The sequence below is a fragment of the Oncorhynchus mykiss genome, chromosome 4 (genome assembly GCF_013265735.2).
Source record: "Oncorhynchus mykiss isolate Arlee chromosome 4, USDA_OmykA_1.1, whole genome shotgun sequence".
In the NCBI taxonomy this organism is placed as follows: Eukaryota; Metazoa; Chordata; class Actinopteri; order Salmoniformes; family Salmonidae; genus Oncorhynchus; species Oncorhynchus mykiss.
The window spans coordinates 17,845,560-17,859,638 of NC_048568.1; the positions used below are offsets into that span (position 1 = coordinate 17,845,560).

Genomic DNA, 14,079 nt, shown 5'->3' on the forward strand with positions numbered 1-14,079 from the left:
AAATGTTTTGAGTCAATAAGTTTTCATTTTCCATATTACATTCCCTTTGTGATTCTTCTGAAGAAGGCCATTGAAGTCCGAAACGTCAATCTTTTTAAACTTGTCCAATAAAACTCTATCGCACATTTCCCTGTCCAATTACAGTATGTATTTCATTTTCCAAAAATGTGCTAAAATTTCTAAAAACATGTTTTCACTTGATCATTATTGTGTATTTATAATCCATTTTGAATTGAGGCTGTAACAACAAAATGTGGAATAAGTCAAGGGGCATGAATACTTTCTGAAGGCACTTTATAACATTACCTATGTACATCAACTAAATCAAATAGTCCAAATACAATTATTTGATGAAAACACCATTTGTCATCAGGAAGGAATCAACTTTCTTTTGAAGAGGGGACAAAAACATATCTGCTCTTTAAAACTGTAAAACAGCCAACAGACATTCTGCATTGTTTTCTTTAGAAAAAACAACAAGCCTCTAAGGGTTTCTGCTTTCTTGCGTTGTCATCGTTGTGTAGAGACATTCAAAGAGAGAGGAGAGAAGAGGAGAGAGATAATAGTTTAGGTGGACAGGGGGAGGATGGAGAGTCCCTCACACTGTCAGCAGGTCCTCATCGCTGTCATACTGGGGGTTTTGTTGTTTCCTCTGGGTGGGTCTGTTGTTACGGCAAGGCTTGGCCCTACCCCTCCTGTCCCCGTCCCCCAGGAGCCCCACCAGGTCCTCGTCAATCTCCTCCTCCAAAAGGGCACTGCGGAGGGGCCCCGAGGAGCGGGTCCTGGATCCTGAGGGCCGCAGGGTGGTCCGGCCACCGAGGACGCAAACCCCGGGGACGGACAAGACCTCCTCCTCGCTGTCCTCCTGCTCTTCCAGGGAAAAGGAGCGTAGGGCGTCGGCATTGACGGGCTTGGTGGTTATGTGGCCGTTTTCCTGGTGCTCCTTCCCCAGGCGGGAGGACATGGCTGGGGCCTCAATCTCCTCCATTAGCCACTCCATCTCATCCTCCCCTCCCTCATCATCCATGTTCACCTGCAGGGACAGACAAGACAGACAGGGGTGAGATTTAGCACTGGGAACTCACCACACCAACAGTCGTGGCCAAAAGTTTTGAGAATGACACAAATATTCATTTTCACCAAGTCTGCTGACTCAGTTTGTATGATGGCAATTTGCATATACTCCAGAATGTTATGAAGAGTGATCAGATGAACTGCAAATAATTGCAAAGTCCCTCTTTGCCATGCAAATGAACTGAATCCCAAAAATAAATTTCCACTGCATTTCAGCCCTGCCACAAAAAGGACCAGCTGACATCATGTCAGTGATTCTCTTGTTAACACAGGTGTGAGTGTTGACAAGGACAAGGCTGGAGATCACTCTCTCATGCTGATTGAGTTCGAATAACAGACTGGAAGCTTCAAAAGGAGGGTGGTGCTTGGAATCATTGTTCTTCCTCTGACAGCCATGGTTACCTGCAAGGAAACACGTGCCGTCATCATTGCTTTGCACAAAAAGGGCTTCACAGGCAAAGATATTGCTGCCAGTAAGATTGCACCTAAATCAACTATTTATCGAGACCTTAGTGCTGCTTTTGATACCATCAATCACCACATTATTTTGGAGAGATTGGAAACCCAAATTGGTCTACACGGACAAGTTCTGGCCTGGTTTAGATCTTATCTGTCGGAAAGATATCAGTTTGTCTCTGTGGATGGTTTGTTCTCTGACAAATCAACTGTACATTTCAGTGTTCCTCAAGGTTCCGTTTTAGGACCACTATTGTTTTCACTATATATACACACATTTTACCTCTTGGGGATGTCATTCAAAAACATAATGTTAACTTTCACTGCTATGCGGATGACACACAGGAGTACATTTCGATGAAACATGGTGAAGCCCCAAAATTGCCCTCGCTGGAAGCCTGTGTTTCAGACGTAAGGAAGTGGATGGCTGTAAATGTTCTACTTTTAAACTCGGACAAAACAGAGATGCTTGTTCTAGGTCCCAAGAAACAAAGAGATCTTCTGTTGAATCTGACAATTAATCTTGATGGTTGTACAGTCGTCTCTAATGAAACGGTGAAGGACCTCGGCGTTACTCTGGACCCTGATCTCTCTTTGACGAACATATCAAGACTGTTTCAAGGACAGCTTTTTTCCATCTACGTAACATTGCAAAAATAAGAAAGTTTCTGTCCAAAAATGATGCAGAAAAATGAATCCATTCTTTTGTCACTTCTAGGTTATCCGGCTACCCGGATAAAACACTAAATAAACTTAAATAGTGCTAAATACGACTGCTAGAATCCTGACTAGAACCATTTTTAAAAATCATATTACTCCAATGCTAGCCTCCTTACACTGGCTTCCTGTTAAGGCAAGGGCTGATTTCAAGGTTGTACTACTAACCTACAAAGCATTACATGGGCTTGTTCCTACCCATCTTTCCGATTTGGTCCTGCCGTACATACCTACACGTACGCTACATTCACAAGACGCAGGCCTCCTATTGTCCCTAGAATTTCTAAGCAAACAGCTGGAGGCAGGGCTTTCTCCTATAGAGCTCCATTGTTATGGAATGGTCTGCCTACCCATCTCAACCTTTAAGTCTTTACTGAAGACTCATCTCTTCAGTAGGTCCTATGATTGAGTGTAGTCTGGCCCAGGAGTGTGAAGGTGAACTGAAACTGCAGCAACGAACCGCCCTTGCTGTCTCTGCCTGGCCGGTTCCCCTCGCTCCACTGGGATTCTCTGCCTCTAACCCTATTACAGGGGCTGAGTCACTGGCTTACTGGTGCTCTTCCATGCCGTCTCTAGGAGGGGTGCGTCACTTGAGGGGGTTGAGTCACTGATGTGGTCTTCCTGTCTGGTTTGGCGCCCCCCCCCTTGGGTTGTGCCATGGCAGAGATCTTTGTGAGCTATACTCAGCCTTGTCTCAGGATGGTAAGTTGGTGGTTGAAGATATCCCTCTAGTGGTGTGGGGGCTGTGCTTTGGCAAAGTGGGTGGGGTTATATCCTTCCTGTTTGGCCCTGTCCGGGGGTATCATCGGATGGGGCCACAGTGTCTCCTGACCCCTCCTGTCTCAGTGGTGCTGCAGTAGTTTGTGTCGGGGGGCTAGGGTCAGTTTGTTATATCTGGAGTATTTCTCCAGTCTTATCCGGTGTCCTGTGTGAATTTAAGTATGCTCTCTCTAATTCTCTCTTTCTCTCTCGGAGGACCTGAGCCCTAGGACCATGCCCCAGGACTACCTGGCATGATGACTCCTTGCTGTCCCCAGTCCACCTGGCCGTGCTGCTGCTGCAGTTTCAACTGTTCTGCCTGCGGCTATGGAACCCTGTTCACCGGACGTGCTACCTGTCCCAGACCTGCTGTTTTCAACTCTCTAGAAACAGCAGGAGCGGTTGAGATACTCTCAATGATCGGGTATGAAAAGCCTTCTGACATTTACTCCTGAGGTGTTGACCTGTTGCACCCTCGACAACTACTGTGATTATTATTATTTGACCATGCTGGTCATTTATGAACATTTGAACATCTTGGCCATGTTCTGTTATAATCTCCACCCAGCACAGCCAGAAGAGGACTGGCCACCCCCCATAGGAAGAAACCTAGAGAGGAACCAGGCTGTGTTTTGACCTTTCTAGGGAGTTTTTACTAGGCACCGTGCTTCTACACCTGCATTGCTTGCTGTTTGGGGTTTTAGGCTGGGTTTCTGTACAGCACTGAGATATCAGCTGATGTAAGAAGGGCTATATAAATAAATTTGATTTGATCAGATTATCAAGAACTTCAAGGAGAGTGGTTCAAATGTTGTGAAGGCGGCTTCAGGGCTCCTAAGAATGTCCAGCAAGCACCAGGACCGTCTCCTAAAGTTGATTCAGCTGCGGGATCGGGTCACCACCAGTACAGAGCTTGCTCAGGAATGACAGCAGGCAGGCTGCACAGTGAGGCAAAGACTTTTGGAGGATGGCCTGGTGTCCAGAAGGGCAGCAAAGAAGCCAGTTCTCTCCAGGAAAAACATCAGGGAATGACTGATATTCTGCAAAAGGTACAGGGATTGGCCTGCTGAGGACTGGGGTAAAGTCATTTTCTCAGATGAATCCCCTTTCCGATTGTTTGGGGCATCCGGAAACAAGCTTGTCCGGAGAAGACAAGGTGAGCGCTACCATCAGTCCTATGTCATGCCAACAGTAAAGCATCCTGAGACCATTCATGTGTGGGGTTGCTTCTCAGCCAAGGGAGTGTGCTCACTCACAATTTTGGCTAAGAACACAGCCATGAATAAAGAATGGTACCAACACATCCTCCGAGAGCAACTTCCAACCATCCAGGAACAGTTTGGTGACGAACAATGCCCTTTCCATCATGATGGAGCACCTCGCCATTAAGCAGAAGTGATAACTAAGTGGCTCGGGGAACAAAACATTGATATTTTGGGTCTATGGCCAGGAAACTCCCCAGACCTTAATCCCATTGAGAACTGTTGGTCAATCCTCAAGAGGTGTGTGGACAAACAAAACCTCACAAATTCTGACAAACTCCAAGCATTGATTATGCAAGAATGGGCTGCCATCAGTCAGGATGTGGCCCAGAAGTTAATTGACAGCATGCCAGGGCGGATTGCAGACGTCTTTAAAAAGAAGGGTCAACACTGAAAATATTGACTCTTTGCATCAACTTCATGTAATTGTCAATAAAAGCATTTGACACGTATGAAATGCTTGTAATTATACGTCAGTTTTTTTTCCATAGTAACATCTGACAAAAAATATCTAAAGACACTGAAGCAGCAAACTTCGTGGAAATTAATATGTGTGTCATTCTCAAAACCTTTGGCCACGACTGTACATTGACATAGAATCAATGGCTGAGAAACTATAGCATACTGTGATTTAACGTAGGAGCTACACCGGATGTGTAACGTTTGCAGAGCATGCACCGGCTTATCAAGAGACTCGTACTGCTCTAACTTATGCTTCGGTTCCATTTTCAAGATTTCAAAGTGCAGCTCACGCCTGAGAACAATAGGATAAAGTGGCTCATGCTAGCTTCTAGTGCAGCAGGTCGTAAAACAACTCCCCCCCCCGACACCCTAGTGTAGCTCCCATAGGCCATACATCAGGATTTGACATCTATGGAAGTACATAGCTATGTTGATTTGATTGGTGTACTATAGTATTTATTAGCATGCATACCTTTGAGTATTTATAAGAGACAGGATTTCCTCTCCTACAACATCCAGTGATTTTCTGCATCACCAGCTCCCTGGAAACAGAACATTTGAGATTTAGGAAAAGATTATAGAGGAGCTTTTTCTATATTTTGTTTTCAAACATATAGATTTTGTAATGACAGTACAAAGCTGCGGGGAGGAAAAGAATGGTAGGTATCTCTTACCTCCGCTCTCGTTTGTGCAGTAGCAGAACCAGCAGACAGATGGCCACCACAACCAATAGCATGCTCAGGACTGCCCGTCTCCTTCCAGACAAGCCTGTACTGTCCTGCCCTCCATCGTCAGTAGTCTTCTTGGACACGGAGGTTCTGTATGGCACACCAGAAAAAATGTCACACCTCTTTACTTTATACAGCATCATTCATTCAAATTCAAAGTCCAATTCAATGAATGGAAGAAAGAGCTTTAAAGTGTAAGACGAAAATCGTAGCATTTTTATAGGACAACTTTAGGTAGTACTTCCTCTGTTTCAAAGCCCTTTCCCCTGTATCGAGACAACTGAACACTACCCTGATGTCCGTGTGTAAAGAGTTGTCGACTCACACTAGACCACAAACAGTGGCGGTGTGCCAGGTAAAGAGGTACTGGCATCCATCCGTCTCCAACAGGAACTCTGGGATGCCCTCTCCTGCTGAGGGGTTACAGTGGAACAAGATGGCCGACGACACCATCGTGGACTTGTCCCGCCCACACACAGACTCAGATGGGACCAGCACGTCCAGGTTACCATCTGAGTAGAGAGAGAGAGAGAGAGAGAGTCCATCTGTCAATCACAAACAGCTTAATGGAGTGCGCTTGTTGCATTACTTGATTGCCAAGTACTGTATCTTGTGAGTGATGTTGAAATCCGTTTAATCTTTAATAAAACGCAAGGTGAGACACTGAGGACAATCAAAACTATTCCCCAAACCAAATCACACTGTATTACCCAAAAGCCCAGACCACTTTGGAGTAAACCTGTGTCTGGCACGTATGTATTTTACCTTTGATGTAGTACTTGGCCTTGCTGGAGAAGCCGATCTTCCTCCTGTGGTCTCCATTGATCTTCACCTGGCAAATGTTGGCCCCCAGACACTTGGAGGAGGAGCTGTTGGTGATGCCTGACAGCTGGATATCATAGATGTACTTGTCCCCGTTGGCGCGGATGTCCCCAGAGGCCTGGTAGAGCCTACAGAGTGGACAGGGGGACAAAAAACCTGGTCTGAGTACGTTTATAAAAGGCTTATTTCATCTTTCCTCTAGTACATTGATAAATGTTTTCTGTTCCCACTGTTGTTGTGATAGACGTTCATGCAGTTCTGTCTATCTGATATAAGAGGCTTTGACCTGTGATCTCGCTCTGTCTGGGTTCAGGAAATCCTGATGTGAATCCATTCACAGGCACTCCCGACTTGAGTTTGCATTAATTTAGCAAGTGAGGTCGTTATGTGATACCGATTGGATGCTAAGAAGCTTGTTTTGCAATATATAACCTCAATGACCTGAAGAAAAACAGCTTTTTGGCCCAGCACATGAACTTGACTCATAACAGGTTTCAACATAAGATCGTTTAATTCTGGCTGAATGATGGTTCCTGTATGTCAATATCCTCATTAGTGGACCTGAAGCGTGAATGTGATAATTGGCCTGGATTGTTGTGACAAAGTGAGTTAATTGAACTGTGTTGGTGATGAGAGGTTTCACCTGTGGTAGAGGGCCCCCAGGCTGAAGTTGGCCCCTGTATCGGGGACTTTGATGGTTCCATTGACCATCACCACCTCATGTTGTTGAACAGCGCATGCTGCACGCGTCTCCCAGCCCAGCACGAATTCACACGAGGCATCATCCACGCTAGGCACAAAGAGACAGAGACACAGAGTGTGTGTGTGTGTGTGTGTACAGTATGTGTGTGGTACAGTGAGAGTTAACAAACATCCTTCAAAGAGTGACAAATGAAACCATGAGAGATGGAAAAGTTTAACTAGATAATTAAATATGACCTTTAAGTGGTCAATTTTCAACTTGAACATTCAGTAACTTTTCCTATTGTTATTCAGTTGGATACAGGTTTATTTTGCCCACATGGCTACATCATTTTGCTGGCTCGAGGCCAGTTGGCTTTCCTCTGTAGGAGAGGTAACCTGGTCCCAGATCTGTTTGTGCTGAATAGCCAACAACAATAAAAGTTGGTTATATAAGTCACAAAGAGATTACAGAAGAGGAAGCTCTCCCATGCTAGCTACTCACAGCTCACTCACCTCAGCAGCTTGGGCTGGCCTATATTAGGACCACATGTCAGCTGGACCACTGTCTTGGCCTGGAGGCCGTTCCCACACACAGTGTCTCCCATAGCGTAGCTCACTAGGATCTTCTTATCTGGGAAAAGGAGGGTTGGTTAAAGGGGATAAGTCTACCAGGACTGATATTACTGGGTTCCTTAAAGGGGATAAGTCTACCAGGACTAATATTACTGGGTTCCTTAAAGGGGATAAATCTACCAGGACTAATATTACTGGGTTCCTTAAAGGGGATAAGTATCAGGACTGATATTACTGGGTTCCTTAAAGGGGATAAGTATCAGGACTGATATTACTGGGTTCCTAGCAAAACACACAAACCTAAGAAGAACGTAAGACGTTTCAGTTCATTACACAAACATGACATCTTGAAGTAAGTGTCAGTAAGTAAGTCTGTAAAACCCACCAGAGACTGCCATCTTCTGGGTGTAGACGAGGCCCAGGGTCTGGGTCTTCCCATCGCTGGTCTTCCGGCACACCGTGGCGCCCTCGGGGCAGTCTGGCAGGCCCCCATGGATTCCCTGGCACAGGTTGATGTAATACCTGGAGATAGCAAAATGTTTTCTAGCGCCTAACCACTACTGTGCATTTTCAATCCTCGTCAAGTGGTACAGAGGGAGAGGAAGAAAGGGAGAGGAGGAGAGAGAAAGAGAAGCAGTAGGGAAAAGCTAAACATACGCTGCTTTGTTGTGGCTGAACTTCCACGGCTCGGTGAGAGAGGAGAGGGTGCGCAGGTTGAAGGTCTGGTGCTGGTTCACCAGCTTACACTCCATCTTCTTCGGTGGGCACACAGCCATGGTTTTCCACTGGAAGGTGACAGCGCAGCCCCCAGTCTCACTCAGCAGCTGTGGGGTGCCATGGCCGGCTGACTGGTCACAGGTGAACAGGATGGACGACTGCCTCTTCCCTGTCACTGAGACACGACACACACAGTAGAGTTGAGCACAGCTACGCCCAGAGCCCCTAGGAGACACACACTCAAAATAGTTTCTTTTTTTACACACATTTCAACAGTCATTACCGTGAACGCAGAATCCCCATTTCTTGTCCTTGTCAAAGTCACTGGTGGTGGCACACCATAGTCTCCCGTCCATCCTGCCCTCGGTTGTACACACCGTATACGACTTCTTCAGGAAGTTGAAGGGAAAAACGCAAACCTCCTCATTCTCAGTCACTGAAATGGAGAAATGGAAACCATATAAGGCCCAAACGAGCTTCCCTATGAGATACAGCACAACAACAGGCTGATAAACATCAAAGCATTACAGGCTGCACTCTTATGCGACACCCTATTCCCTATAAACCACTGCTACACTGGACACTGGTCAAACATTGTGCAATATATATGGCATGAAGGTTGTCATTTGACTTGCCCATAGACACCAGGGTGTGGTACTGAGGATAGCCTGTCTAACCTGGAGGGCAGACGTCTCCTCCTCCGTACTGCATGATGACAGCCTGCTCCTCGTGTTTGTAGTCCATAGTCATGGCCTGGCTGATGCCGTAGGAGAACGCTGATCCGCCCGGCGACTGCACACACACTGCACTGTTCTTACAGCGGGGGTCTGCCACCTCCCCACACACATTGATCTTATAGGTCTCTGAGCCGACAGGCACCTGGAGGAGAAAGACAATGGATGAAAAGGCATCATGAAAAAGTAATACTTTCCACGTATAGCTAAGTAGAACAGAACATGTAGATATGTTGAGGGTAAGAGGTCGCATATATAAAAAGGTCTACGCACCTGAATCTCCCCAGAGAGGGGTGAGAGGTCAAAGGTGAACTGCAGCTGTGAGTCTGTCAGGGTGCAGCCTTTGGTCTGCGTGGCGTCAGAACAGACCACGGGAGTGGCCCACTCAAACACATACATACACTTGTGCTTCCTGATCATCTGGGGTGAGCCCTGGGGGGTGGGGGGACAGGAGAGTGGCTTTAATACCACAAAGACTAAACATGCACAAGCTTTCCAAGACACCAAACCTAATTTTAGAGGAAAACTATTTCAACACAAGAGAGAAAACAAGACAATGAGAGGTCTCTAATATACAGACACGTCATCTGTGCCACTGATGGGGTACTGACCAGCTCCAGGCCCCTCTGGCAGGTGAACATGATGGTGGAGGTATAGTTCTGGGTGGGGTCAGAGGGGCAGGCGGTGGTGCTGTTGAAGGTGATTGACACCTCATTGGTCACGCTGTTGAACTCCGGACCGGAGGTGATTCGACCAATGTCCTGTTAGCAAGAGAGAGAGAGACACAGGGAAATATATAATTGAACATGTTGGTTTGTAAACACAGACGGAATACTATTGATGAGTGTTAATTTCTGCTGTGTGTGTGTGTGTGTGTGTGTGCGCGCATGTTTCTGTGTTTGTCGACTCACTATGGGGGGCCCTTGATAGGGGTCCATGCAGACAGCGGCCCCTGGGGGACAGGTGACCCCAGGGATGGGGTTTAGGGGCTGGCAGATGTTGATGTAGAAGTCAGGGGACTGGCCCTTGTCCACCAGGTCCTCGTTGGTGGCTTTGTAGTAGCCCGTCACGTGGATCAGAGGGGTCAGGTCGATTAGGGTAGAGCCGTTCAGGACTGAACACTTGACCTACGGAACACATCACGATTGTGAGACAGACGAGGGGGCTAGCAAGGACAAAAGGCATACCTCAGGCAGCAAAGTTGATGTTTAAATATTAAAGTCGCTATTACAAAAATGTACAGATATAATACACCTATCACAGTAAACCAATTCTAATGCAAAATTGACAGCTGTTAAGATTTGTACACCTCTATATGTCAGGTTAAACTCAACATACAAGTAATCTCTAATGGTCTACCATTCAGCAGACTAAACATGATGTATTCACATAGCCTTTTCTCTTCCACCTCATAGTGGTAACTAACAGTAGAGTCATTTACGTAAATAGCACATTAACTATTTAGTTTAGTTAGTCAACACAGACAGTGAGCCTCAGTGACCAGTTACAGTAGATGGGGCCTCTATCTGATGTCTACCACACTGCTACTTTATCAAGCAGCACACTGACTTGTTTGAAATGACTCTACATCAAGGACTCACTGGTTGCCTGATCTGTATGGCATGACTGGTAAGCACGGTTGAAGAAATTCCAGCTAGCGTATCAAAAGGCAAATTGCCATAATGGCTACATCTATCCAATTCATTCAGATCTACTAAGTTTAAGGGGTAGGAGGCTACGGGTTGTTTTGGAATTGGGAAGCGCCACCGGTCATTACCTGGTGTTCACACACCAAGGGCGTGTGCCAGGAGAAGAAGTGTGTGCACGTGTTCTTGTCCGAGTCCACCAGTACAGGCCCAGTGCTGGCCTCACCGTGGGCCTTGCACACAAAGCTGATGATGCTCTTGTGTGTGAGGGCGGGGTTGGCGGCACACACAGCCCCGCCCTCATAGGTTAGCTCCACCACCTGGTCCAGGTATGACAGCTCCCTGCTGGCCCGCCCACCACTCAGAGCACTCTTGGTCTCCTTGATACACACACCTGCACACACATCAAAACGACCATTCGTTGATACATTTCAAGACAATAGGGACTACATTTTATGCAGAGCCAAAGCCCATTGCATAACCCAGCTGCATGAACCACCATCTTCTTGAAAAGTGGGTTTAATCTTTAAACAGCTGTCTTGGGACCCGTGTCTAGTCCATGGCTCAGTGACCTCATCATTGCTGGCCAGCTGACATTGGCAGGACTGTTAAATGATTGCTGTGGGAATCAGGATTTTACCAGTAAGGGGCAGAGATTTCCCAGCCAAACCAGAGCCTGTGAGATATAACATTGTTGTACCGGTGTCTGGTCCACAGCCTGCATTGGCTATTTCCCCACACACGTTGAGCCGGAACATCTTCCTAGGGTCCAGGTTGTCGTACACAGTGTAGCCTCCCTCCTGGCTTAGTCCGTTCAGGTCAAAGAGGTGGCCTGGGGTCAGGAGGGCAGCACAGTACATACAGGTGTCAAAACAAAACAATAGCACATGGAGAAGTTGCTCACTAACTCTTTGCAGTGGCCTGCCTGACTGCACTGAGATCCTACGAGAAGGCTGGTATTTCCCCATGTTAATCATACTTAATGCAAATACCTTTTCAGAATGGTAACATGGCCTAGTACAGGCAGTGTGACTAACCGGTGACTGGATTGGTGACTCTGCAGTCTCCGTGCTGGGTGCTGTTGAGGGGGCAGGCGGCTGCAGTGAACCACACAAAGGTGTAGACACACTCCTCTATGGCCGTTATCAGTGTAGGCCTCGAGTCCTGGGGCAGGGACGGGAGAAACATGTTCAGTCTACTCAGCCTGTGTTACGTGTGTGTGTGTGTGATGTCTATGATCCCTTACCACTTTGTCCCGGTCACATTTGAAGCGTACAATGGTACTCTTATTCCTCTGTCCACCGGGACACATCTCTCCGTTGGTGTACTTGAGTACCAGGATGTTCTGGTCCCACTGTGGCGCCGACTCGGCCTCTCCCAGACTCACATAGTGTTCCCCGCTCTTCAGACAGGACGCTGCGTTGGACGGACACTTCCAGGAGCCTACAACACGAGGAAATAAATATGTATCCCGTGGTTCAGAAGGCGAGCATAATTGCGCCACATTCAAACTGAAGACTTTACGAGAAGGTTGATGTTTGTTCACACAAATGGGGAAATTAAAACTACACAGGAACCACCAGTGTCCTTCATATAACGGATGCTGGTGTTGAGGATAGGCACTTACCCCCCTGTTGCACCAGAGACTTGCAGACGTTGATGTAGTAGCGCTCCTGCTTCCCAGTGCTGGGCTCCACCACCCAGTTTCTGGAGTCCAGTGCCAGAGAGGAGAGGTCGTACGAGTTCCCATTAGAATCTCTGTGTGGGGAAAAATACCAAACAGTCAGTCGGAAATAACTGACAAAGGGGGAACTAGTCATTGTCTGGGAGGAAGAGGAGGTTGTGTTGGGAAGAGAGCTCCCAGAATGGAATAGGACTATCCATACTGGTGGGAGCAGCTGGTAGTCTTGACTGGGATACAGGCGAGAGCAGTACGCCAGGTAAACAGGTAGGTGCACTCCGCAGTCTCCTTGATGAACTCTGGCACCCCCTACAGGCAGAAACACCACAACAAGCCAGTAACTCCCACATTCACAAACACTTTGGGACGAGCATAGATGTCATATTACACGTTTGCTCTGTAGCTTCACTTCGACTCACAGGGTTCATTTTAGGATGACAGGAGAAGTAGATCTCTGTGGATCTCTGGTAGATCTTGTGGCATGTCTCCCCACCAGTGTAGTTGAGGACAATCTGATCTCCAACATAGCTCAGAGTCTGTGAGGCCATCCCTGTGATGAATAATCAACCAGCCGTTTCTCAGAGGTTTTATCAATTTACTACCAAAAGAACATCAAAGCTTTATAAAGAAGTTGAACCAACAAGATATTTCTGGACAGATTTACATACCAGCAATTCTGTGGGTGCTGTCTTTCACCTGACAGGCTGACACCTGGTCATTTCCTGTGTCTTTGTGTGTGCAGATCCCTCTCTTAAGCCCCCCGCAGACAGAGAAGTGGTATTGGTACTGGCCACTCTTCACCATGTAGTCCTTCCCTGACAGGGAACTCATGTCAAACATGTAGCCACTTCTGGGGTCCTTGACTTTACAGTTTTCACCTACAGGAGTCAGGGAGAGGAGAGTTACCTTAAGCACGATGATGACACTGGTGGAGAAAAGTACCAGTCTTAGCCAGAGCCAGGACACAAAACATGGCAGCCTCCTCCTCCAAAACCTACCCTGAGCACTGGTGAGAGGACACGCCTCGGAGGTTCTCCAGATGAACACATACTCACAGCCGTCTTGACGGTCAAATACAGGAGAGCCCTGTTGGTAAATGAACCAAACATGAAAAATATACTGTACCAGATAAAAGTTTGGACACCTACTCATTTAAGGGTTTTTCTTTATTTTTACTATTTTCGACATTGTAGAATAATAGTGAAGACATCAACACTATGAAATAACACATATGGAATCATGTAGTAACCGTGGAATTTCTTTCCTTCTTAATGCGTTTGAGCCAATCAGTTGTGTTGTGACAATGTAGGGGTGGTATACAGAAGATAGCCCTATTTGGAAAAAAGACCACGCCCATATTATGGCAAGAACAGCTAAAATAAGCAAAGAGAAACGATAGTCAATCATTACTTTAAGACATGAAGGTCAGTCAATCCAGAACATTTCAAGAACTTTGAAAGTTTCTTCAAGTGCAGTCGCAAAAACCATTAGGCACTATGATGAAACTGGCTCTCATGAGGACCTCCACAGGAAAGGAAGACCCATAGTTATCTCTGCTGCAGAGGATAAGTTCATTAGAGTTACCAGCTTCAGAAAATGCAGCCCAAATAAATGCTTCAGAGTTCAAGTAACAGACATCTCAACATCAACTGTTCTGAGGAGTCTGCGTGAAATCAGGCCTTTGTGGTCAAATTGCTGCAAAGAAACCACTACTAAAGAACACCAATGAGAATAAGAGACTTACTTGGGCCAAGAAGCACGAGC

General features: G+C 46.6%; 1 protein-coding gene across 1 annotated transcript in view; it reads right to left on the reverse strand.

Moving 5' to 3' along the window:
- Window positions 1-14,079, reverse strand: part of igf2r (insulin-like growth factor 2 receptor) — a 32,965-nt gene continuing 18,886 nt past the window's right edge. Inside the window, exons 26-48 of the mRNA XM_021600432.2 lie at window positions 13,314-13,401; window positions 12,984-13,193; window positions 12,735-12,865; window positions 12,521-12,624; window positions 12,262-12,392; window positions 11,881-12,077; window positions 11,672-11,798; window positions 11,335-11,466; window positions 10,766-11,028; window positions 9,900-10,115; window positions 9,600-9,749; window positions 9,262-9,420; window positions 8,932-9,133; window positions 8,538-8,690; window positions 8,195-8,429; window positions 7,923-8,059; window positions 7,478-7,595; window positions 6,924-7,070; window positions 6,224-6,408; window positions 5,784-5,970; window positions 5,405-5,548; window positions 5,203-5,272; window positions 1-1,033 (exon numbers count right to left, since the gene is read on the reverse strand). Coding sequence (XP_021456107.2) covers window positions 599-1,033; window positions 5,203-5,272; window positions 5,405-5,548; window positions 5,784-5,970; window positions 6,224-6,408; window positions 6,924-7,070; window positions 7,478-7,595; window positions 7,923-8,059; window positions 8,195-8,429; window positions 8,538-8,690; window positions 8,932-9,133; window positions 9,262-9,420; window positions 9,600-9,749; window positions 9,900-10,115; window positions 10,766-11,028; window positions 11,335-11,466; window positions 11,672-11,798; window positions 11,881-12,077; window positions 12,262-12,392; window positions 12,521-12,624; window positions 12,735-12,865; window positions 12,984-13,193; window positions 13,314-13,401 — 3,921 coding nt within the window. The 3' untranslated portion in view covers window positions 1-598. The remainder of the gene's footprint in view (window positions 1,034-5,202; window positions 5,273-5,404; window positions 5,549-5,783; window positions 5,971-6,223; window positions 6,409-6,923; window positions 7,071-7,477; window positions 7,596-7,922; window positions 8,060-8,194; window positions 8,430-8,537; window positions 8,691-8,931; window positions 9,134-9,261; window positions 9,421-9,599; window positions 9,750-9,899; window positions 10,116-10,765; window positions 11,029-11,334; window positions 11,467-11,671; window positions 11,799-11,880; window positions 12,078-12,261; window positions 12,393-12,520; window positions 12,625-12,734; window positions 12,866-12,983; window positions 13,194-13,313; window positions 13,402-14,079) is intronic.